At 45.4% G+C, this 26,023-nt stretch overlaps 1 protein-coding gene across 1 annotated transcript in view; it reads right to left on the bottom strand.

Annotated features, from left to right (window-relative positions):
- Positions 1-26,023, bottom strand: part of KIAA1549L (KIAA1549 like) — a 126,559-nt gene that overhangs the window by 81,972 nt on the left and 18,564 nt on the right. The window contains exons 6-10 of the mRNA XM_061149431.1: positions 25,748-25,910; positions 24,137-24,196; positions 18,188-18,339; positions 13,055-13,226; positions 1,712-1,875 (exon numbers count right to left, since the gene is read on the bottom strand). Coding sequence (XP_061005414.1) covers positions 1,712-1,875; positions 13,055-13,226; positions 18,188-18,339; positions 24,137-24,196; positions 25,748-25,910 — 711 coding nt within the window. The remainder of the gene's footprint in view (positions 1-1,711; positions 1,876-13,054; positions 13,227-18,187; positions 18,340-24,136; positions 24,197-25,747; positions 25,911-26,023) is intronic.

Below are 26,023 nucleotides of genomic sequence, written 5' to 3'. Positions count from 1 at the left end.
CTCAACAGGTGACTCGGTTTAATAAACAACCAAATTCATTTGATTTCTTTTGTTGAAGCGAGGTAGGGTCATCCAGGAAGAACTAGGCATGCGTGACTCCCAGCAAGGACAACCACCATGTCATGCGGTCCAACTGAAGTGAAATTCCATTCTCTGTTTCATTCTTGCCCAGAGAATTAGGCAGAACAAGTGCAGAGGTTAGGGGCTGGAGGAGGGTTCTACCCACCAAGTCTCAGGGTTCAGGATGGTGTATAATGTAGACAAAGCCCAAAGACTCAGGTATGGACCTGAGTGCCCCCCTCTGCTGTGGATAAGTCCCACTGTCTCTCATTCTTTTGAGTTTCTCTGCAGTAAAATGAAAATAATAAGAGCTGCCCTGACTATGACCTACCTCATAGGACTACTGTGATGAACAAACAAGGTGACAGACCTGGAAGAGCCCAGGATATTGTAAGACATTATTTAAACATTATATGATAATCTGGGTAGTAGAGGTTATTATGTTCCTTTTGGGTACTATGGTGAAGGGAACTATGTGACCGGAAAACTTGTTATTGTTGAGTTGCTCAGTCGTGTCCGACTCTTTGTGACCCCATGTACTATATAGTCCGCTAGCCTCCTCTGTCCATAGGATTTCCCAAGCAAGAATACTAGAGTAGGTTGCCATTTCCTGACCCAGGGATCAAACCTGGGTCTCCTGCCCTGCAGGTGGATTTATTACCGCTGAGCTGCCAGAGAAGTTCGACTGGAAAATTAGCCTTTGGAATTTCCTCAGTTTGCCCCTCTCCCAGTCACTGGAGGGGGATGGTGCAGCCCAGAGAGGCAGTGGATGGTGGATGGCGCCCCCGGCTAGCCTTCAGTGGAGCCACTGAACTGGGGTTTGATAGCCGCCCAGCCAAGGCTCTGCAGCTTGGTCATCATGCAGCCTTTTTTTTTTTTTTTTTAAATTATTTATTTGACTGTCTTAGTTGCAGCCAAGTCTTAGTTGCAGCATTCGCGATCTAGTTACCTGACCGGGAATATAACCTGGACCCCCTGCATTGGGGGTGTGAACTCTTAGCCACTGGACCACCAGGGAAGTCCCCATCATGCAGCCGTTGAAGATCAGCCACTCTGGCCAGTGGAAGAAGGAAGGTTTTGAGGGTCTGATGTGCCCCCAAAGAGCCTTGAGTTAGGAGCCAAGACACCTGGTTCTACCATCAGTTCTGTTACTTACTCACTGTGCCATCGTGAAAAAGTCAGTTCTCTGTAAAAGGGAAGGTGTCAGAACAGATGAGCTCTGAGACCCCTTTCAAGTCTATCTAACTCCTCATTTTCTGTGCCTCTGTTTCCTCCTCTATAAAATAATGTTCTTCCTCAAAGGGCTGCTACGAAGAGTAGGCGAGCTGCTGCCTGCAAAGCCCTGAGAAGCACTTAGAGCAGAGAGTTATTGTGTCCTGATTATAAAAATGAAGGTCTGCACAGCAATGCAAATATCCTTAACAATACTGAGCTGAACACTTCAAAAGGGCTAACATGGTACACTTTATGTTATGTATATTTTACCGCAAGTTTTTAAACATTCAGATAAGTAACAGAAGGGTCTCCTTCAACATGAGGACTGAAGAGGAGGTTTCCGAAGGTACTTGCCATGACCTGAATGGCCAAAAGGCAGGAAAAGCCCCCCCGGGCCAGGGCTCCCACCCCTCTCCTCTCGGCTTCCGACACGTACCTTTGCTCGCTGAGGCAGGTTCATCACGGTGTCCGGCTTGAAGTCGTTCTTGTTCTTGCGGCAGAGGACGGCAGTGATGATGATGATGATGACGGTGACCACGGCGATGGGCGCCAGCACCGCGGCGATGATCCACAGGTTGTTGGGTGGGTTCTTCACCACGGCTGCGGGGTTGGGGGGGGGGAGCATGTGACCAGGAGCTCAGGGAAGCAAAAACAGCCCTGAGATAAGCGTCCCCAGTCATGAGGTGGCTGAGAGGCTTTGGGCTCAGAAAGGCTCTTGCCTTGACAGGTTACTCCAGGTCTCTGAGTCTCAGTGTCCCCATCTGTAAAATGGGGCTATCCTGTGGCGAGGCATCAGAGAGAGAAGGTACATGTGGTGCCTGGTGTAGCCCCTAGGAGGTGCTCAATGAGTGAAAGTCTTTACGAGGACTAGGAGGAGGAAGAGGAAGATGGATGAGGATCAATTTTCCCCACTGGTGATGTCCATGAATCAGAAGAGAGAACTCTGAGGATTAGTGCGTTGCTTCAATCAGAAGGCAAAGGTCACAGAGAGATGACTCGAAATATTGTAGTGAAGTCGCCTTCTAAGTGACCAATGAATAAAACATACCTGAGTGGACGGATCTGCTCCCATCCTGCCATGGTAGGCTGGGGATGCTTGGAAATGCCATGCTCTAATCAATACCATGTCCGATCAGACACGGGTAATCTGGCCAGACAGTAGGAAAGGTGGTGGGCAAGATGGCTGCAACTGGTTGTTTTAGCTTGTGATACTGTCTGCTAATAACACACAAGCTCTCGTCTCTCCCACTCCCTGGATGATCTCATAGACTCGTGGCATTAAACACCATCTGTGCAAATGATGCTCATTTACATAGCTCTAACTATGACCCATACCCCAAACTCCAGATTCCTATATCCAACTGCCAACTCAAATCTCCAACTGGATACATAAGAGATGTCTCAAATTTAATACATCTGGAACACAACTCTTAATCTCTCACTCCCTAAAAACCTGTTCTTGTGATATCCTCTACTCCAATAAGTAGTAACTCTTTCCTTCCAGCTGCTCAGGTCAATAACTGTCATCAATGTCAGCCTGTTTCTTTTATTCTCTCCCAATATTCTATTTGACAACAAACTCTGTCATCCCCATCTTCAAAATATATTACTTCTTTCTATTGCTATGGTCCAACCTACCAAAATGTCTCACCTGAACTACTGCAATGATCTCCTTCCTTGTTCTCTATAGTCTATTTGTAACACAGAAGCTGGAGTGATCCTTTGAAAATTCAGATCACAACATTCTTCTGCTCAAACCCTGAAGAGGCTCCAACCCCATTCAGAGTAAGAGCCACAGTATAATTTCTACAAGACTTTAAGTGATCTGTTCGAACCAACCGTGTTAGTTACTTCTCTGCTCTTACGGCTATTCCTTCAACCCACTCTGTTCCAGCCTACCTTCCTCTGACTGTTCCTCAAACATGCTGGATATGCTTCTGCCTCAGGGCCTTTACACCAGTCTATTCTTCTACCTAGAACACTCTTCACCTAGATATCCACATGACTCTCTCCCTCCTTCCTTCAGGGCTCTGAATAAGTGTCATTATATCTGTGAGGCTTTCCCTGTATTCTTTGTAAAATAACAATCCCTGCCCCAAGCACTCTCCATCCCCCTTTTCCTACTTAGCTTTCCTTTGAATCAGTGCTTCTCAAACTGTAAAGTGAAAGTGTTAAAGTGAAAGTCATTCAGTTATGTCTGACTCTTTGTGACGCCATGAACTGTACAGTCCATGGTATTCTCCAGGCCAGAATACTGGAGTGGGTAGCCATTTCCTTCTCCAGGGGATCTTCCCAACCCAGGGATCAAACCCAGGTCTCCCTCATTGCAGGGAGATTCTTTACCAGCTGAGCCACTAAGGAAGCCCAAGAACACTGGAGTGGGTAGCCTATCCCTTCTCCAGAAGATCTTCCTGACCCAGGAATCGAACTGGGATCTTCTGCATTGCAGGCGGATTCTTTACCAGCTGAGCTATCAGGGAAGCCCCTCAAACTAAAGTGCAGGCCAATCACCTGGGAATCTTGCTCAATGTGGATTCTAATTTTGTGGATTGGGATGGGTCCAGCTCTAATAGGTTCTTTGGGACACCAGTCCACCATCTTCTCTGTCTACTGGCTGTCTGAATAAAGTCACTATTCCTTGCCTCAACAACTTGTGTCTCAATTTGTTGGCCTGGCATGTGGTGAGTAATAAGAGCCTGGACTTGGTAACATGCCTAATAAGCTCCCAGTAGATACCCATGCAGCAGGGCCCCGGGCCATACGTGGAGTGGTGAGACTCTAAAGTATATGTTACCATCTGCTATGATACATACGTATTTGCTTACCATCTGTCACCCCCCTGCCCCTCGTTTAGCGTGTATACCCTAACAGAGCAGGGTGGTGTATTTTTTGTCTCTTGTTTGCTGCATCCCCAGGGCCAGAACAGGGCCTTGCACACAGTAGTGAAAAGTGAAAGTGAAAGTTGCTCAGTCATGTCCAACTCTTTGCGACCCCATGGACTACAGAGTCCATGGAATTCTCCAGGTCAGAATACTGGAGTGGGTAGCCTTTCTCTGCTCCAGGGGATCTTCCCAACCCAGGGACTGAACCAGGGTCTCCTGCATTGCAGGTGGATTCTTTACCAGCTGAGCCACAAGGGAAGACCAAGAATACTGGAGTGGGTAGCCTATCCCTTCTTCAGCAGATCTTCCCAACTCAGGAATCAAACCGGGGTCTCCTGCATTGCAGGTGGACTCTTTACCAACTGAGCTATCAGGGAAGCCCCTGCACATAGTAGGTACTCAATTAAAAGTTGAATGAATGTATAACTAAACTATCATTATTCCTGTTGCAATTTGGCTCCCCATACAGGTTTCCACAAAGGATAGAGTAAAAGCCATTTAAGGGAGAAGTTCCCTTCTTCTTGGTAGTTCTAATCCATGAAAGTGTGCTAAGTTGCTTCAGTCGTGTCTGACTTTTGGTGACCTCATGGACTGTATCCCGCCAGGCTCCTCTGTCCATGGAATTCTCCAGGTTAGAATACTGGAGTGGGTTGCCATTTCCTTTTCCAAGTTCCAATCCACATTTTAAATTAAATACTTTCAATCTGGCTTATATATCCCTCTTTTATAAGTCTGGTTAGCATAAGTTGGTACTCCTGATCCTGTTTAATTCTGGGGGCTACTAAACTCACAAAACTGAGGACTCAAGTCTGGATGCAAAGACCCCCACCAGTAAGCATCACATGGTGAGGACCTGCCTGAGGAGCCAGCTGGTCTTTCTCTGACATCAACCACCCCCTGACTTCCACTGGCACCTCATTAGCCAAGATTTACCTCTCCTCAGGCAGCACTTGACTCAGGAGTGCGATTAGTACAAAATAACTTCTTTTCCACAGTTTTTGTCAATCCGTGATTAATCACATTATTAACTTCTGAAAACAGCTCATTAGATAATGTGCTTCTATTGACATTAAACATGTAATTGCTGCTGCTTTTAGTAATTCAGTATTTCTATGTAAGTTTTAGGCCATTAACATATTTTTTAAAGCTTAATGCTTCTGTGAAAAATATCAATTTTGGCTATTCTATCCTGATGTGGAAAAATGTATAGTATATCAGAACATGATAGCCTAGATATATTTATATGTTTTTTTTCATTAGCAAGAATGAAATATTAACATGTGTTCAGCTTTTACTGAGCCTTATTGTTTTGATGGATGTGTGCCTTCTTGATGCAGTATGGAAAATCCTTTCACCTCTATTTAAATGAGGAGAGAATAAAGGTATGCTATGTACATTAATAAAATTCATTTAACGGTCAAAGCGATAGTAAAGTTAGGTCAACTGAAGTCATCCAAACCCAATATATTCATTGGCATAACGATCTAAAACTACAAAGTCATGTACAGAGGTGAAAAGGAACAAATGGCTATTTAATTTGCAAGAATGTCAGAGGAAGGATAGGAAAATGAGACAACATGTTCTGAGCTTCTACTGTGTGTTAGGCACTGGGATACACTCTTTGTCAGGCTTTTACTCTCATACCCATTTTGCAGATGAAGAAACTGAGCCCCAGGGAGGTTAGATTATGTTTTTTTTTTTTTAACCAAAAAAAGTCATTTCTCTGAAATATACAATTTAAGTCAGCTCTGAGTTAATGCATATGAATGGGAGTATGTGCATGTGAGCATGCATGTATGAGTGCACACACAACAAAGTATTGGTCAGAGCGAACGAAGTCAAAGGGGCCCTATAATCTGAACTCAGAAAGAATTACTCTCATGTAGAGCAAATGGTGAAAGGAGAAGGAATCCATTCAAAAAAGTTCTCAGCTCGTCTTCATGACTCTCAAAACATGAGAAACCATGATTGGTGTGAGTAGACACTGGGGAGGGTCTAACCCAGATCCCCGAAGCTGGTGAGAGCTCAGGTCCGTCGTGCCCCTGCCCACACACTCTTGGGGCATGGTGGCCCCTCTGCTGCACCTGTGACTCATCATTGCTGCTCTCTTCCCTCAGGGACCTCCTCGCTGGCTCTCAAACCCCACCCCTTCTCTGCCTGGAACCTTCTGCCCAGGTATCCTCAAGAAGCAACTCAAAGGTTGCTTCCTCAATATCTTCTTCACACCCCCAAACAATTTAAAATTGCAACCATTATCTCCTTGGCATCCTTCAGTCTCTTCCCTGCTTAATTTTTCTCCATGGTACTTACTAGCATATAACATATTATTCAGTTATTTTGTCTGCTTAATCTGCCCACTTAGGAATATAAGATCCATGTGAGCAGAGTGTTTGCCTGCTTGGCTCACAGCTGTATCTCCAGGGCCTAGAACAGTGCCAGACATAAACCAGGTGCTCAAGAAATATTTGTTGAAAGAATGAGAGTTCCCTTTACTGAAGGGCCAGTCTACATAGCTTTCTTTAAGTGATATTTTTTGAGATCAATGTCTGACGGCCACGTAAGGGAAACCAATTCCTTCCCTGGTCTGCTTGTATGGGGAGAATTGTCCCCACTCCATCAGCTGGATAAGCTCTCTGAGGGGCCCCTCACTCCAGATCCTGCAAAGGGAGCAGATGAAAACCTCCATCAGGAAGGCAGCCGCTTCTTTAGAAGTCACTGCTGCCCCATTACCCAGAGATGATGTGGGGAGAGCGGGCATCACACATTCCACCGTAGGGCACTGCACGTCAGCCCCATGCTGTGTGTGTGCTAAGTCACTTCAGTCATGTCTGACTCTTTGCAGCCCCATGGACTACAGCCCACCAGGCTCTTCTGTCCATGGGATTCTCCAGGCAAGAATACTGGGGTGGGTTTCCATGCCCCTCTCCAGGGGATCTTCCTGACCCAGGGGTCCAACCTGCATCTCTTCCACCTCCTGCATTGGCAGGTGGGTTCTTTATCGCTAGTGCCACCTGGGAAGCCCTCACATCCGCCCTAGACTGAGCAATTTAGAAAACACCGCAACACACAGAATGGAATGAGAAGGGATGAGGTGTCTGTTCAACACCGTGATTCTCCATTCAAACTGCTGACCTCAGATTCCCGTCGCAGGCTGATTTCAGAACTATTAGGAGAAAATGAGATTTAAAACATCTCTGGTTCTCCTCTTCTTCATGGGTCTTAGTGTCCTCCTCATCTGATCCTGGGGTGGAAGCATTTCCCAGGGTCTGTCTTCTGGTTTGTACTCATTCCAGGACCAGAATTTCTCCAGGATTTTAATTCTGTTCTGTATTGACAACATTCTCAAAATCTATAGTGTTGACTTTAGCCTCTCTCCTGGGATTCAGACTACGATTTCCAACAACTTTTCTAACTTCAGCCCTATATACCCCCACAGCACCCTTTAATAGTCCATCACCTAGGTAATTCCCTGGTAGTCCAGTGGTTAAGACTCCACTACAGAGGACTCGGGTTTGAACCCTGGTTTACAGGGGACGTGGGTTTGAACCCTAGTCCAGAACTAAGATCCCACATGCTATGCAATGTGGTGGGGGGCCCTACCCCCCCAAAAGAAAAAAAGTCCACCACCTAAACTCAACATGGCCCTAAGTGAATAAATCACCGTCTCCCTCCTAAAAGAGCTTCTCCTCGCCAACTCCCTCTCTAATTTCATTAACAGCACCCTGTTCTCTGAATTATATAGGCTCTTAACCTTCAAAATCACCTTTCCTTCTCCATGGCCTCTCCTTGAGTCCTTCCACCTTATGGATAAATGAGACATTCAGCTACCACTTATTATATGCTTAACAGGTGCCCCAGGGATATACTAAACCCTCTACATGCAATAATTATTTCATTTAAACCCATAGTAGTTATCCCAGGTCAGTGTTTTTATGTCACCATTTTACAGGTGAGGAAAATGTAGGTCAGAGAGGGTCACTCACTTGTCTCCTGTCTTATTGCAAAGGCTCTGCTCTCAACTGCTCTGCTACGGTGTCTTCTAAGACATGCCTCACTCATGGCCTGGCAAAGGCATTTAGCAAAGTTGTGTCCTAGGCCTTCACAAGAATACAGCCAGGCAGTAACTGAGGCTGGATACTCAGAAAGAAATGCGATGTGGTACCTGCTTTTAAAGAGCTCACGAGGAGGAAAGCAAGAAAACAATTCATTTGCCCACTGTGATAAGGGCAATGAAGGCCCTTGGAACTCGGGGGAAGGGGTCACGCTTCAGCAGTCAGGGACAGGGAATGTGAAGAATGAATCCTCCCATGTGGCTGAAGCCCTGGGTCTGAAGGAAAGCAGAGTAGGCTGTATGATGGGAAAGAAGCCTGGAGACCAGGCTGTGAAGGGATCTGAATGTTTGCTGAGCACCCTCTGTGAAGGGCTTGGAAGACCCACTTTAAGAAGCTTGGATTTTACTCTTGTGAAGAGTGAAGAGCCACCAAATATTTTTTAAATGTTGTAGATATAAGATCAGAACCTGTGCTTATTATAATGACTCTAATTACAATGTAGACAGTACATTAGTGGCACAGAGGCTGAAGCTGAGTCAGTTGGGAAGCACATGCAAAGTCCAAGAGGAGATAATGATGAAATGGAGAAGAAAAAACAGTTTGAGAATTACTCTAGAAGGGAACTGGGAGGGCCAAGTGGATTTGAGGGAAACAAAAAAGTAAGGGTGAAGGTTAGTAGCTCTGAAGGCAGGTGGAACAGAGTTGGAATCCTGGCTCTCTGAGCCGCAGTCACGCCTCTAAGGTCATCCCTAGATGATCCTTTGACTCTCATTTCCAAAAGGCTCCAAGCACCTGCTAACTGCTGTGACTGCTGTCTCTGGCCCAAGCTCTTAAACCTCCCACTGTTCCCCACGCATTTCCATCAGCCAAGTCCCCTTAGCCTCGACCTCTTCTCCTGACACTCCATTCTCCTCCTGGTCTAAATAAAGCCAGCTTTCCCATTGCCGCCCCTTCCCAAGTACGATGAGGCCTGGAGTAGAAATTAGGAGGTCAAGGAACTGATCTCAAAGTAAAGGATGGGTTAGGGCAGGAGAGTGGTAAAGAGGAAGAGACAATGAACCAGGTAAAAATCTCTAAAGGGTGGACTTCCCTGGTTGTTCAGTGGTTGGGAGTCTGCCTCCCAATGCAGGGGACACAGGTTCAATCCCTGGTCCGGGAAGATTTCACATGCCATAGGGCAACTAAGCCTTTGCACTCTAACTGCTGAGCCTGTGCTCTGAAATAAGAAAAGTCGCTGATATGAGAAGCCCATGCACCACAACTAGAGAGTAGCCCGTACACAGCAACAAAGACCAAGGGTAGCCAAAAATAAGTAAATTAATGTTAAAAAAAAAACTTCAAAGGACAGTGGGGGTCAGCATGGGGTCTAGAGTTGACTGCAGTAAGGAGGAGGCAACTTTGAAGCATCTAGCATTTTGCAAGAATAGAAGAAATGGTCTGAACATAGCAATGAAGACCTGGGAGGAAAGGAGTCTTCCTCTCTTACGTGTTTCTCTAATCAGTTTGCTTATTGTGTACTACTGCACCCAAGCTCAAATGTGCTCTGCCCCACAATCTCATCCTCAGCTGCCTCCTTCGCGTCATTATGACCCAAGAGAGCAGAAACAACCACGGAGATGTAAATGTACCACGTGACTGACACCCACACCCCTGCTCCACTTGGCCTTCTGCTGCCATAAGGATGGGCCATCCCTGCTCCTCGCTGAGTCTGACCCTCCACTTGTGCTGCCCCCTCGTCCATGTGTGGGCTTCATTCCTGCAGGGCTTGTCTCTCTTCTGCATTGTCAATTTCTCTCTCTCTATTACAGTCTTAATACCCAAATGTACCCACTCTCTCTCATGTGCCCTTCCAGCCACCGCCTCATTAATATTCTCCCTTTGCTGGCATTGGTTCCCCACCTCCACTGTCTCCTGGGTCCCTCTAGCCACTCTGTCTCCACTACCTCTTCCTGGGAACTCCTCCTGCCAAGGTTCCCACCAACCTCCAGTTTAGCAAAGCCACTTTATCTCCGTCCTTCCAGTCTCTGCCTCTTATGAACAGAAGCTGATGCAACAGCTCACCCCCTTCCAAGACATTCACTGTCTTTGCTTGTTTCTGGACCTCACCTCCTCCTGGGTTTCCTCCACCTCCTCCTGGGTTTCCTCCACCTCCTCCTGGGTTTCCTCCATCTCCCTGAATGCTCCTTCTCAGGATCCTTTGCTGGCTCCAGTACTTCCCTCATGTAACTTCCCCATGCCTTAATTTTCACCCTCTTCTCTTTAGCTCTAAATCGTGCTGAGTCTGGTTAATCTCACGAATTCCCTTAACTCTAAATGTTATCTGTGTTGATGACTCCTCCCAAGTTAGTATCTCTACTTGAATGTATAAACTAACATGTCCAAAACCAAAATCTCAATTCTAGCTCCCCGTCCCCAATGCTGCGCCACTGAACCACTTCCTCTCTGTACCTTCTGCATCTCAACAAGTGACACCACAGTCAGTGCTCAAGCAAACACCTCCGAGTCAACCTTGAGTCTTTTGGCCCTCATCTTCTCCTGCTCATCCACAATCCATTATCTTGTCCCATTGGCTCTGTCTGCAAAAATATGTAAAATATCTTCTCTGAGTCTCCACCTCTGACACTTTCCCCTCTCACCTGGACACCTGCAGTGGTTTTCACCCCTGTCCTCTCCAATTCATTCTCTACCTGGAGAGATGGATAAAGAGCTGAGAACGGAGCCTGGGGAACACACATGAAGAGGATACAGCAGAACTGATGAGGTCATTGACCTGACCAGAGATGGGACAGAGCCCACAGGGAGGGAAGGACAGAGGTGTAAAGGGAGAGAATCTGAGCTAAAAACGTTTTAAAGACAAGACTGTAGAGGGTGACCATCATTTCTAGGCAAAGGTGTGTCCCTGAGGATGTGCTGGCCAAGCAGAAGTGAGGGCCATAACAACACACGGGATGGACCATCCCCATGGAAGCCACAGCCACCCTGGATGAAGGCAGATGATGAGGAGAGGAAAACCACGAGTCAGGTTCCTAAGGAGCGTGGATACCAACTAGGAGATCAATCTGGGCCTTCCAGGCCCTCTATGCTCCATGTGATGCTGAATCTAACATTTCTGCCACACAGTTGCTCACCTACCTCACCTATTCCCTGGCTTTCTTTGAAGCCCTTCTTTGGGTCCCTAATGCCTGGGCCATCAGAAAGCCTCATTAGTTCTGCCTTCTCTCAACCTGAACACTGCCAACAGATTAATCTCCCTAGATAATGGGTACTTTCAATGATACTATTCCCCCCACATAGAAATCTCCAATAGCTCCCCAGAACCGATCTCAGCACAGTACAATCCCTTCCCTTGCCATGGGAGGCCTGACTCTCCTAAGCAGTGCTCATTTCTGCCCCCATCATCTCCTCCGCATGCTTCTGTACTGCAGGAAACCTGACTCCCTTTTTTCAAGCACCGCTGGTACTTTTCACTTCCCTTCTACTGCTCCTTCTGCTTCATCTTTCTAGACTATAACCTCTTCCCCACCCTCAGCTGGAATCACAGCATACAATACAGTCAAGAACACACTTTTGAACTCAGATTCAGATTCCTGTCTTGGAATTAATATCATATCAAGTACTAATTCTGTGATGTGGAGCAAGTTAGTTAACCTGTCTGAGCCTAGGTTTCCTCATCTGTAACTGGGAGCTGAATAAAGTTGCCCCAGAGAAATAGAGAAAAATCTATGTAAAGCAGCAAGCATAGTAGCTACCACAGGGAGGGCCCTCAAAGAGGAAGTCATTATGTTTCATACCCTTTCTCTACTAATCCTTCCCAGATACCCCTTGAGAGCAATCTGTCCCTCTGTTGAGCCCTGTATCAACCACGCTGTCTCCTGGAAGCAACTCTGCATTCTACACCTTTATATCTGCATCAACACCTTCTCTGCTCCTTAAAGGCAGGGATTTAGCAAGTCTTGCCCACTTCTCTGTGTCCTCCAGCACAGCTCATGTAGGACTCTGGAAAGTTTACTGAATCAAATTACCTTTAATTCCCTAGCAGACAAATACAATCTCAGCTGTGGTGATTTTTCTAGCTGTTCAAAAGGCTGGACTGAGGAGGAAGAGTGGGTAGGACTTGGGGCAAAGCAGTATTACCATCACCCTAGTATCCAAAACCGGAGAAGGCAATGGCACCCCACTCTAGTACTCTTGCCTAGAAAATCCTGTGGATGGAGGAGCCTGGCAGGCTGCAGTCCATGGGGTCGCTAAGAGTCGGACACGACTAAGCGACTTCTTTCACTCTTCACTTTAACTCACTGGAGAAGGAAATGGCAACCCACTCCAGTGTTCTTGCCTGGAGAATCCCAGAGATGGGGGAGCCTGGTGGGCTGACGTCTATGGGGTCACACAGAGTCGGACACGACTGAAGTGACTTAGCAGCAGCAGCAGTATCCAAAACACGTCCCTTACCCAAAACCTGATAGCTACCTGATATCAGGGCTTCCCTGGTGGCTCAGTTGGTAAAGAATCTGCCTGCAATGCAGGAGACCTGGGTACAATCCATGGGTTGGGAAGATTCCCCTGGAGAAGGGAAAGGCTACCCACTCCAGTATTCTGGCCTAGAGAATTCCGTGAACTGTATAGTCCATGGGGCCACAAAGAGTCAGACACGACTGAGTGACTTTCACTTTCACCCAAAACCTATTGCTTTAAACAATACAGGAAACAGCTGGTTGATTTGAGAACCTTCTAGAATAGAAATATTTTTAGCTCTGGGTCTACTAACATGAGTTTAGGGACTCACTTGGATGAACAGGAAATATTTACTGATGTTAAAAATATTGAATAGAAAGACTGTCCCCTTACGGTCAGCTTGCAGAAGAACAACATGATGCAGAGTCAAGGCCATCCTTTGGGAGTCAATGGTGCTTAGGATCTTGGCAGCTGCAGTCCCCAGCAGAGGTTTCCCGTTGTACAGGGTGTAGTAAGTCAGCTCTGCAGGGTCCTTGGGTCCCGGCACCCGCTGCATCTTTACCATCTTTCAAAAAAAGATAGGCCTTGTTTACAGGGCATCGTTCATCAACTCTGCAATTACTCACATGATCAGCAGGCTCGCTCCCGACTGTGAAGCCTTCTGCAGCTGAGTGGACCCATAACATATATTTTAGGCATCAACCTTCACGTATCTCCCTAACACCAATGTCTCAAGAAACCCTACTATCGCTGGAAGAGGAAGGCAGGGAGGAGAAAACAGTCTTGAAAATACAAACATCTGGGAAGAACAGTTTGAGATGGAGAAGAAATGCTGAAATGGTCAAGTCTTCCAGCCTCCAGAGAACTCTGGCCTCATTTGAAAATAGGCCTCCACATGAATTCAGGGCATGTTAGGTTATGCTCAAACAAGATTTCTAATTTCAAATTCCTGCAATTGCCAGAGAGGGGGAAAAAAATGAACTTCTATGTCTGCAATTCAAAAGGTCTCTTATAAAAGCAGGGTTTGGAGACTCAAAGTTCTTTTTCTAAAATAACCTTTGTTGTTTTTTCTCATTGCACTACAGAGAATTTGAAAATACAGAAAAGCATTGAGAAATGAAATGAAATAAAAACAATCTGTAACCCCTCCTCCACAAGCTAATTGCTATCATCATTTTAGAGTATCTGCTACTGTTTTTTCCACACAAGTTTCTTATTTATCATTTTACAAAATTATTTATCATATTTTCTATATAATATTATATATTGTCATTTTTACTTGTATCCATAGGGGCTTAATTATAATAAAAGCATAAATGTTAGTTTCTACATGGCATTCCAAGGTATGCTCCATAAACTTACTTACCCAATCCTTTATTGTTAAACACCTAGATTGTTACTCATGTTTCAGTATTGTAACTAACAATTGATAATCACACATAAAACATAAATTTTAATATCTATATAATGTTCTACTGTGTGCATGTCTCATAAACTTAACTAAACCTTCATTTATGGACATTAAGGTTGTTATCAAGTTTTCACTAGTATAATTCACCATTGATAAACATGGCATCATATAGTATTTCCCAAAGTGTATCTTACAGATTATGAGTCTCACAGAATATCAAAAGATGTAACAAAAATGTTTATAGCAGCATTGTTCATAATAGCCAAAAAAAAATACAAAAATTCAGAAGTCACTAACAGTAGGATGGAGAAATGAATTATAGTACTCCTGCACAATTAAATATTATAGAGTAGTAGAACTATGGCTCTTTGATCCAATATGGGTGAATACAAAATCCTGATATGGAGCAAAAGAGACAAATTACAGAATATAAAGTTCAAAAACAAACAAAACCAAATGATGCACTGGTTAAGGATACACATGAGAATGGTAAAATCTATACAGAAAACACAGGCATGATTTAATACAAGATCCAGAAGCACACTCAACTCTGGTAGAAAGGAAGCAAGTAGATATAATCAGAAAAGACACAGAGAAAGCTTCTGGGGTAAGGTAACAGTAATGTTCTTACTCTTTGGGTTGTGGGTTCTTTTTTTATTAGTGTTCTTTAAACTCTGCGTATTTTTATGCTCCTGAGTATGTATGCTATGAAAAACAATTAAAAATAAATATTACTACAATCCAATAAAAAATGGCTTTTAAAATAATCTGACCAGACATTTCACAAAGAAAGATATCTGAGGAGCCAATAAGCATATTTTTTTAGATGCTCAATGAGGAAATTCAGCTAAAACCCATAAGGCATCACTATCAACCACCAGAATGACTAAAATAAGAAGGGCTGACAACCCTGTGTTGATGAGGAGGTGGGGGTAACTCCACATCCGGTTGGTGGGAGCATCAAACAGTACACTGTGGGGAAAGGTCTGGCAGTTTCTCACAGTTTCTCGCATACACCAATCCTGTGGACCACTCCTACATACCCAAGACAAAGGCAAGCACATGTCCAAAGAAAGATTTGCAGAAGAAGGTTCATAGAAGCTTTGCTTATCGTAGCTAAAAACTGGGAAAAGCCCAGATGTCCATCAACAGAAGCATGGATAAACAACCTGTAGTATATTTCATACAAAGGAATATTACTCAGCAATAAAAAGGAATAAACTACTGAATAAAAGAACAACATGGATGAATCTCAAAAACACTCCAGAGTCAAAAAACTATACAAAAGAGAATATACTGTAGGATTTCATTTATATGAGGTTGTAGAACAGTCCAAACTGATCCATGGTGTGGAAATGATATATGCTATCAAATATAAAATGGTAACATAATACACTGTTAATGGTAGAACCTAGATGGTGAGTATATATGTGTTTACATCATAATTTTTGGAACTTTTCTGTGAGTTTACAAATGCTCATAATAAAATGTCAGGGAAATGTAGATGTTATTATAATGGTACTTAAATTTAGAAATCAGTATATTGCAGAAAGGCAAGGAGATTACTTGCAGGTCTTTTCAGAGTCTTTGTATGTTAATACACCTTTGGAATCTTCAAGAATGCTCTAGAGGATGCAGCCTTACCCAAACTGACCTGGTCAGACGGGCACCTTATAAAACCATTTTCTGGACACTCTGAGAAAGAGTGCTCTCACCTCTTCATCTTTGCGTTCACCTTTATCTTCTTGAAAGGAAATTTCTAGGGGTAAGGTTGTGACCATCTAAAAGGTTCTTGTCTAAATTACTCACGTGTTCTCCCATTTACTGAGTTTGAGGGTGCCCATTTCACTGCATCTTCAACACTGGATGGCACCAATCCACTCACTTTTAGTAGGTGAAAATGGCATCTTGTGGTAGTTAAAATTGATGACAAATAGAGTTACACAATTAAAAATGCTTACTGGGCCTATGTATATCTTCTTTGGACTCACTTTTTCAAATATATCTACTAGAAAAATATCTTTAGATTCTAGACATTTAAATTTCCATATTCATGAAGGTGGCTCATCTTTAAAAATCTGAGCCCAGATGAAAGGCTCCTCTGCATGAAGGATGATGTAAGCTCTACAGAGTGAATTTTATTTGGGAAATTGGGGGTGTTATTTCTGTTCCCAGTGGGAGAGGAGGTAGGGAGAGCATTAGTATAACCAGGTACGAGATGAATGAACATTCAAGCAACTAATAACTTTGCTCAATTTCAATTTAACAGCAAATTCTTCCCAGTAAATTCCTCCAAGGATGATGTTGGAAGGTGATCTACGCCCTTGGTAAATTGGAGATTTGCAGAATTAAGACCCTAGTTACTTCACTCAGGTTTTCCAGGTAACAAAAGGGGCCACACACAGTGAGTACTCAGGAAAAAAGAGGAGAAAACACCTCGCTGGGCTCTTTTAGGCACTTAGAATGTGTTGCGTTTCTTAGGTTAAGAAATAATTGGGAGTGTAGGGTGATTCTTTCTCCCACTTCAGCTGAGGCAAACTCCATTTCAACTGTCTGAATCCCAGCAACTTCCTTTCTGTTACTTGGAGAAATGTGAATTATAGGGCTCACATGGACCCCCCAGAAAGGGAATCACAAACCTGGCACATGAAATTAATGACCTCTTTACCTCATTACAAGGCTGTCTCAGACCACAAAGGCTTTTAGAACTGAAGCGACGTTCAATAGGACAAGAGGCCAAATACACCAACTGTGAATGGGGAACCCAGAGTCTCCCTAAGGGGCGGGATGTTGACTGAGGTAGGAAACTGTTCCAAAAGATGGGTTGCTTGTACTTCCAAGATTGCCTGGGGACACGATCTGCAGACAGACTATGGGAATGTCTATAATTTCCTTTAAAGCTTCCTCTTAGTGTGATACCATGCATGTGTGTTTGGGTTATGTTATACCCTAGATGTGGTCAGTCACCAATCAGGAGTTCACACCCCAGGGGCAGTTGGCTAGATGCCACAGAAGATGCCCACTTTCTAGAGGCGACTGCCAGAAGTGCTTCTATAACTTGATTCCTTGCTCCACGGAGCTTTAATAGCGTAACAAATGTTAGAAATGGATTCTCATTGGGTAGAAGTAGTGATACTCAAGATATGTCGATTGGTTAGAATATGCTAGAGACATTCCCACTCTTGCTTGAACTGGACAAAGAATCTAGAGAGGCTCAGAGCCTCTACCCTCAGGATGGAATCTCTGTCGGGTTCCCTCTGAAGTAGACTCTGAGATGAGCTGAATGCTTGTCATTTATGGAGAGGTGCAGAGAACTGATGGGAGTTGCATTAGGTAGGAAGCAAGTCACCATGGTGGGAAACCAAAGCTTAATTCTGTGAGAAAGCTCTGCTGATGATCCTAAAGCACACTTTTCAGAATTCTCCCAGCCAAGAAACCAGAGAGCTGTGGTATTTATACCCCCACTGCCAGTGAATTCCCAGGTACTTCCAGCCAGCCACGACTGGGCAAAGTGGCTTCTGGCATCTCAAGAGTCAGTCCTTGAATAAAATGATGTTGGAAGTCTATCAGCCTTCATAGAAATGGTAAGCAAGTGTGGGCAGGGCCCCAGCAGCGTCTGCTATAGCGTATTCCCCTAAATCCCAGTGAGGTCAAGTGTCCCTTATAAATGGAGAGGGCTCTGTTTGTTGAAACAGACTCGACAAGGCCGACAGAACCCCACTTTTGGGAAGCTGATGAGTGTTTCTGCTGATCACAGCCATGGTGCTGAGAGGCCTGAAAACTGGGACCTCATCCAGCCTCCAGAGCAGGTTGCGGGGGAGTTGACACTTACTAATAATGTTTTGTTGAATAAATATGCACGTGTGGGCAGCATGTCTTCTGAGACCTGCTTCCCCCTGCAATCCAGAGTGAGAGTCGGGAGAGCAGCTTTCACCCTCCTTCACGATGTCGATGATTACGACCAGCGAACCCGCCAAAGTAAGAGCAGTATGGATTAACCGGCCTCATCAGCTTGTGGTGTGCATGCACCTCGGCACGCAGCACGATCTACTTCAGCTCAGGAAGCAGGTTTCCACACCTTTCTTATAGACTCTTGCGGCGTTGCATGCACCCACCTGCACAGTGTAGCTTCCCAGAGTGGTGGCCCGTTTAAACCGCCGGCCTTGTTGCTGGGACATCATGAACAGCTGGGCCAGGCGCTGCTCCATGACCCGGGCGAAGCTCTGGTTGTGCAGGCCCACCAGGGAATTGTCCACGCCCTGCAGCACTGCGGACACAGAAGACAGAGCCGCTGTCAGGGGAGAGGCTCCCTGCTGACTCAGAAACCACAGCCACCAGGGCCGGGCCTGCACCAGCCGTAAGGGTCGTGGGCCTGACCCCATGATGGGGTCTGGCCATCCTTTCCTCTCAACATCCCCAGGGGTTAGGAATCGCTACCCACCTGTTTGAGATGCTGAAGAGGTTACGTGACTTGTCTAAGTTCACACAGCTAGTCATCAGCAAAGCCGGGGCTCAAGCCCGAACCCCTGAAGCCCTGTCCTTCACAAGCTGGGACAGGTGTAATGACCTAAACTTGTTGTACTAGGTCTCAACCTTATTGAAGAGCGTATGTTCAGTCAGAGTCTGTATGGGAACACAGCATTGCTGCAGGAACAGCTGATTGGATTTCTTGGTGGTTCCTGGCTCAGCGCTACCCTGATTCTACTTTTCTTTCCAACAGCTTTGCTGAAGAATCTAAGCTCCATCCTTGACAGCAGGATCGTGTGATAGAAAGAATGAGCTCTCTCAGCGCTGGCACTTGCCAGCTAGGGGACTTTGGGCAAAACACTGGCTCTCTCAGAGTCCAAGTCCTTCTCTGTAAAATGGAATAAGAAAGGCTACATCACAGCAAATATATTTCTAGTGGGCTTTAAGGTTGAGATGAGATGTATATAGCAGTGTAGCACAGAGCCTCCTGTGTGGAAGGTAAATGAAACCCTCTCTTTCTACCCTTTCTCCACTTCTGGACTTTATCCACACCCAGAGTATCTGTAATCAATAAGTAAAGCACTGATATGGAATTCCAGGCTATGGCTGGTGCCTGGAGGAGGATTTTGATGAACGCCAGGACCATCCTAGAATTGCTGCAGTCACTTACTACGGGGGCAACTGCCTTTATGCTGTCTATTCCCCAAGCCAGCCCTTCTTCCAAGTCCCTTGGGAAGAAGCACACTTCTCCCCAAACACCCAAAACACTCCCTCCAAACACAGTCATCCCTGAAAACAAAAATGCTAAAAGCAATTCTCTTCTTAGACCAAAACTTACACGGGCTGGGGATGTAATACAAGATTTTTCATTTAGCAGAGCTTGTTCTACTACAGTCCAGCCAAGGACCATTAATACCACCCCGTCTACTGGGATCTGAAAAGAGCCTGGATATAAATGCCGTAGTGTTACTATGATGGCATCCTAACAGGGCCAGAACAAGGCATGGATGACAGTGAGACACAGACAGTGATGTTGAAACTCATCATGAGAGAAGTGAAACTCACAGCTGAGTTTCAGAAGTTATTTCTTTGAAACCACAAATCCTAAAAAAATCCCCATGGAGGGCATAAAGCAGCTTTCCTTCCAGGGCCCTCGTGAGGGACTCCCAGCTCAGCAGAATTCCTGCAAACATTCCTGTGCCTCCCACAGTGGTGGGTCCCAGAAAGGCCCCTCCAAGCCCTCCTCGGACAGCTGTTAGGCTGTTCTGACCCCAGGAGGAGAGCCCGTGTTCCTTCAAGTTCAAAGATACCCCTCCCATAAAGCGACAGCGCCAACTGCTGCAGGATTACTTCTATGCTGGCCTCTCCTGACCAGTGGGCAACGTGAGAGAGGGAATGCAGGACGGTTGAGGGGTGTCATCATGAGTTACTTTAGAGAAATCCCAGTGAAGACGCAAAAAGGGCAGACATCAAAGAAGAGAAGGGTCAAGCCTCCAGGTGACGAACCGTTTCGGAAATAGTGGTGATGGCTGCACAACTCTGTGAACGTACTTAATGCTGCTGTGTTGTACATTTAGAAAAATGGTACCAATGAACCTAGTCCCAGGGCAGGAATAGAGACACAGATGTAGAGAACAGACTCGTAGACACTTGCTGGCAAGAAGAGGGTGGGACAAATTGAAAGAGTAGCATTGATATATATACACTACTGCTGCTGCTGCTAAGTCACTTCAGTCGTGTCCGATTCTGTGTGACCCCATAGATGGCAGCCCACCAGGCTCCCCCGTCCCTGGGATTCTCCAGGCAAGAACACTGGAGTGGGTTGCCATTTCCTTCTCCAATGCATGAAAGTGAAAAGTTAAAGTGAAGTCGCTCAGTCGTATCTGACTCTTAGCGACCCCATGGACCGCAGCCCACCAGGCTCCTCCGTCCATGGGAGTTTCCAGGCAGGAATACTGGAGTGGGGTGCCGTTGCCTTCTCCCATGTACACACTGCCATGTATAAAATAGCTAGCTAGTGGAAGCTGCTGTAAGAAGCAGGGAGCTCAGCTCGGTGCTCTGTAATGACCTGAAGCGGAGGGATCAGCGGTGGTGGTGGGAGAGAGGTCCAAGAGGGAGCGGGTATATGTATACATATAAAGGATCCACTTTGCTGTATAACAGAAACTAACACAACATCGTAAAGCAGTTATACTCCAATAGAAAATAATAACAATTTTTAAAAAGGTTAAAGTGATAAATCACATGTTATATGTATACCACAATTTTAAAAATTGAGAGGAAAAAAATGCCTCCAGGCAAGTGCAGGAAGTTATGGGAACCTGCCACAGAGTTCCACGGAATCAACAGCTGGGCAGCTCCCACATGCCTCATGGCTCTGTCTGCAAAGAGGATGTGTCCTTCCTAGGAGGAGCTGGACAAGAGCTGGGGGCTGGAGCCGGGGGCCTGGGTTTGAACCCTGATGCCCCCTTACTGAGTGTTCTTGGATAGGTTCCCCTGGGCTCCAGTTCCTCATCTGAAAACACAGTTATTATAAGCTACTCCTGACTGTATCACGAAGAACAGAATACTTTATAAAAGAAAACTGCTTCTAGCATGGTGCCATAAAGCCCTTGAGAGGATGCCCACAAGCAGTAGCTGTTGTTGCTCAAATGCACCTACCTCCTGCTTTGCTAGACACAGCAGAGGAAGTGTCTTCCTCAGCAGAGGAAGGAATCGCCTGGAAAACACAAGAGCTGTGTTCCAGGACTTCAGCTCCTCTCCTTGCTCCTGAGAAGCCCAGTGGCCTCAGGCTCCTGGCCTGGGGAATGGGTTGAACAAAGCTATCTTCATCTCTCTGTTTCCAATCTCCTACCCCTTCTGGAAATGATGGTAAAAGTTAGTGGTGACCGCCCACAGGTCTAGAAAGTGGTCATGGGCCAAAGGGAAGGCAGAAGGGTTCTCCTGAAACCTGAAACTGTTCCCCCCTCTCTCTGCCCCTCAAGCAGAAATCAACTGGTCCAATCAGCCCTGAACACAGTGTGGGGATGGGTAGGACAGGGGGGTCACTGTGTATGCTGATTACAACGGCAGCACCAGTGATAACAAGTGAGGGATGAGCAGGTGAGTGGGCAGGGGGTCAAGCCGCAAGAGAATCCTGAAAAAAAGACCATGTATGGAGCCTTTTATTAAGCACGTGTCACTCAAACAGAGGCAGGGCAAGACAGAGGCACATGAGGAAAGGACAAAATAAGAGGTTGACAAGGACAGGGTGTCTTACCATCGAATGTCAATATTAAAGTTAGAGAAGGGGGAAATATATCTTTAAGTTTAAAAAAAAAAAAAAAAAGCACTCCCTGGGCAGGAAACATGATTTTATAAGTGTTACATAACCTGCTGGCTTCAAAAATGTGTTGCTGGGTTAGCACTGTCTCTCTTGGGCATAAGCTCTGGTGGGTCGCTGCTGTTTTCCTTTGTAAACACATTTCTTTTGTTGGCTTTCTTCGCAGGTAAAATAATCTGCAAATCCATGGCTTTGCAGGGCAGAAAGAAACGCAGTTTTCTGCAGTTTAGGAGAGGTCTTGAGCAGGCTTCACCGAGCTGCTAGTTAGTATTCCAGGCAGCACCCACCTACTGCTTATTTGGGACAGCAAGGGAGGGAGGAGACAGGCAAGGGAAGAGGGAGGTTGGCGAGGGCCTGCTTGTCCAGGCTCATCTTCCAGGACTTGCAAAATCTTTCTCCCTCTTTGTTATGGGCTGAATTGTTTCCCCCACACCTCATCTATTGATGTTTTATCCCCCAGGACCTCAGAATGTGACTGTTTGGAGATAGGGCCTTTAAAGAGGCAATTAAGATACAAGGAGGTCATTAGGGTGGGCCTAGTCCTAAATGACTGGTGTCCTTGTAAGAAGGGGAAATTAAGACAGAGACCTGCACAGTGGGAAGGTGGTTGTTTTACAAGCCAGAGAGAGAACCTCAGAAGCAAACAACCCTGCTGACAACCTTGAAATTAGACCTCCAGCCTCTTGAGTTATGAGGAAATAAATTCCTGTGGTTGAAGCCCCCACCCTCACCCCCCAGCCTAGGGTAGCAGCTCTAGCAGACCAACACCTTCCTGTCCCTCCCCTTGAAACCGAGGAGGACCCTTTGGGGCTCCTGGGCATGGAAGCCTTTCTGTCCCCTTCTCTTGTAGGCAAGACTCCAGCCGCTGCAACCTTCCCCAAGTTCCAAAGGGCAGATTCAGAACAGTTGCTAAAGAAGGAAAGAGCTGCCACGAAACCACCTGAGGCCAGATTACAGGGACCGGAGAAGTGCGTCAAGGTTAGGAGACCGACCACCTGAGACCCCGTGTGTGTTAAGTTGCTTCAGTCACGTCCAACTCCTTGCAACCCTATGGACGGCAGCCCACCAGGTTCCTCTGTCCATGGGATTCTCCAGGCAAGAATACTGGAGTGGGTTGCCATGCCCTCCTCCAGGGGATCTCCCCAACCCAGGGATCGAACCCACGTCTCTTACATCTACCTGCATTGGCCAGCAGGTTCTTTACCAGCAGCACCACCTGGAGACCCTTCACACACCTTAATCTTTTTCACAACCCTACCTTGAACTATTGCTATAAAACTCCTGATCAAATGCTCCCAGGTTGGGACATGTAGTTTTTTGAGGCAGGAGTTTACGGTATCCCCCGTTATCTAGCAAAGCAATGAAGCAATCCATTTCTACTTCACCCCAAACTGCCTCTGAGATTCAATTTGGCACCAGTGAACAGAGAAGCTGAGCTTTCGGCACCACCCTTAATGACCCAGCTAGTTACTCTGCCTCCTACAAGCCTCTGTCCTCTCTCTCTCTGCTTCTAACTAATCCTTGCTTCTCTAATTTTCAGAGCTACTGTCTGGTTTTAGAAAAACACAAACAAGAACTTTTTTTGCTGTTTCATAAATCTCAGCTGGAAAATGTCAAGGAAAATGCCACCCAAACACCCTTCTACTTCCGTCCGCCTTCACTGTCAGGACACGCTGGGCTTCACCAGGATCAGCGTGGGTGTGCCCGGGGAGAGAGAAAAGTGCATGCCTGGCATTCCTCTGACTTCCACTGGCTTCTGTAGGGTAGTGCAGAAAGGCCTGCGATCTTTAAACGAATAGACAACCATTTGCATGGACATGCCCAGCCCTCCACAGCTTAACACTGCTCCTTCTGATGGAGGCGTGTTTTGCAAGAAGGCTCCAGACTGCGACTTTCAAGGTAGCTGTTTTGAACTGATTATTTAACACCCATCTTGAGTGTGATGTCTTTTTAAAAAAATTTATTTCTAATTGAAGGATAATTACAACATTGTGTTGGTTTCTGCCATACCTCAACATGGATCAGCCATAGGTATATACACGTCCCCTCCTCCTTCAGCCTCCCTCCCACCTCCCACCCCATCTTACCCCTCTAGGCTGTCACAGAGCCCAGGTTCTTATCTCAGTTTACTCCACTTCTGGTCCTATGGAAGGAACTCCTTGGCTTATAAGGCAGAATCCAAGAAAAGATGCCAATTTTATCACTGAAAGGCAGGCAAACTTTTAAAAATAAACCAACCTGATAGGGTGAAATGAGCAATGAAAGAGGAGATTACCTGTGATTACCCAATAGTCTCTCGTTGTTTCTGATATATCGAGGTTGGGGTATTCCAGCGCTAAAACAAACAAGAAACACACCAAATTACTTTCACAGGTTTTATATATAGATATTGTTCAGGGAAATAGACATAGCTGACAAAATACCAAGCAGCTAAATCCTACTCTATCATTCTTGGGAACTCTAGGACATACAGCCTGAAACTTGCTTTTCAGAAAACTAAAATACTCAGTAAAGGGCTAACTTTCAGAAGAAGAGTTTTCCTAAGGCTTCTGGGTGTCTGCTTTCAGCTTTTCCATCAAAACCTTCTTAAGCAAAACAATTTCATTGTCAAGACCTACAATGAGAACCTGTCAACTATAGCCTTTTTAAAAAAAATTATCTATCATATTTTTAGGAATAATTATTTCTTGAATGGATCTTTCCAAAGTCAAAGACTAAGTTTAGTAGCTAAATGCTTGCAAGCAATGGCCCCATTTCTTTATAGTGTGGTGACCATCAGAGTTGATATATGTTAAGGGTTTAGCACATTATTTGGCACATAATAAGTACTCAGTAAATTATAGCAGTATTATTATTATTATTCTTAGAATATCAAGATGATGAAAGGAAAGAAATCCTTCACATGCTGCCAGGTGACATAATGCCATCTTTTATGATATTATCTTTTCCATAAAATCCAGAGTCATCTTTTCTGAGTACATGGAAACTCACAAAAGTTTGCCACTAAACATTTTTTTATAAAGTCTGAGTAGCTACTTTGTGCTAATAAGTACATTCACACACATTATCTCACTTATTTACAATATAAAAAGGAACCATAGAGGGAAATGAAAACAACTTTGCTAATACATGTTTTAAAAAAAAACACTTACCCAGTGACCTTGAGTATGTATCAACAATTAAATTTAAGAGCACAGATCTTTACTTCCTTTGGCTACTGAGTAAGTGTTTGGGTACAAAATGTAGGCTGCATCTTGGAAGTCTATGCCTGCTGCATGGTAATGAGGATTATGCAACTGAAGCATTTGAGAAAGAGGAGGCCACAAGCCTATGGGGACTTCATCAAGTGAAGTCAGGATGCTGACTGCCCGTGAGCTGCATTATAATATCTATAGCCCAGGCAAGGGCTGAAGGCCTGGGAATTTTTGTTGATGGCAGAAGTGGGGGAAACCCTAGCAACCAAGATTGCCATGAGGACAGATGCTCTATCAGGCAGTGTTATAAGCTAAGAAGACAGACTGCTTGGTTCAAGCCCCAGGTTCCATGTCTCATCAGCTATGTCAGAGGAGACATCTTGGAGTTAAACCTCTTAGAGTTTCAATTTTCCCATCTGCAAAATGGGGCTAATTTTGCACCTACCATAGAAGGGAGTTGGAAGGATTAAATGAGATACAAGACAAGTGAAGGGTAAAAGCACCTAGCCAGTGCTTTTTACAACATGCAGTGAAGTTTTCATCAATTCAACCCCCATCACACACACATTACAGTTGTGATTTTATGACAAAAGAGTTAGCATGTGGCACCATGGAGGCTTGCTAAACGGACAAGTTTCCGGAGAAGATGGTAGAGTCCTACAGGGATTCAAACATAACTCGAACATACTCACGTTCGGCGATGGTGAGCGGTGGGTAGGTGAGGTAGAACCCCACCAGCTCAGCGGAGAGCTGGCGGAGGAGGCTGCTGGCCACGGTGCCGTTGAGGAAGGAGCTTCGGTTGGCCACCACGTACACCAAGGTGACTGTCTGGGAGGCGTTGGATGTGCTCACCATCTGAATGGACACAGGAGGAAAGGGGAGGGAGACATGCCAAATAAGATGAGGGTCTGTTTCATGGTGGCTGTGGGAGGAGAAGTTTAAGGAGAGGTTAGGAATGAAAGGGAGGT

Source organism: Dama dama, chromosome 1 (genome assembly GCF_033118175.1).
Source record: "Dama dama isolate Ldn47 chromosome 1, ASM3311817v1, whole genome shotgun sequence".
NCBI classification, from domain to species: Eukaryota; Metazoa; Chordata; class Mammalia; order Artiodactyla; family Cervidae; genus Dama; species Dama dama.
This window is presented reverse-complemented; position numbering and strand designations above follow the sequence as displayed.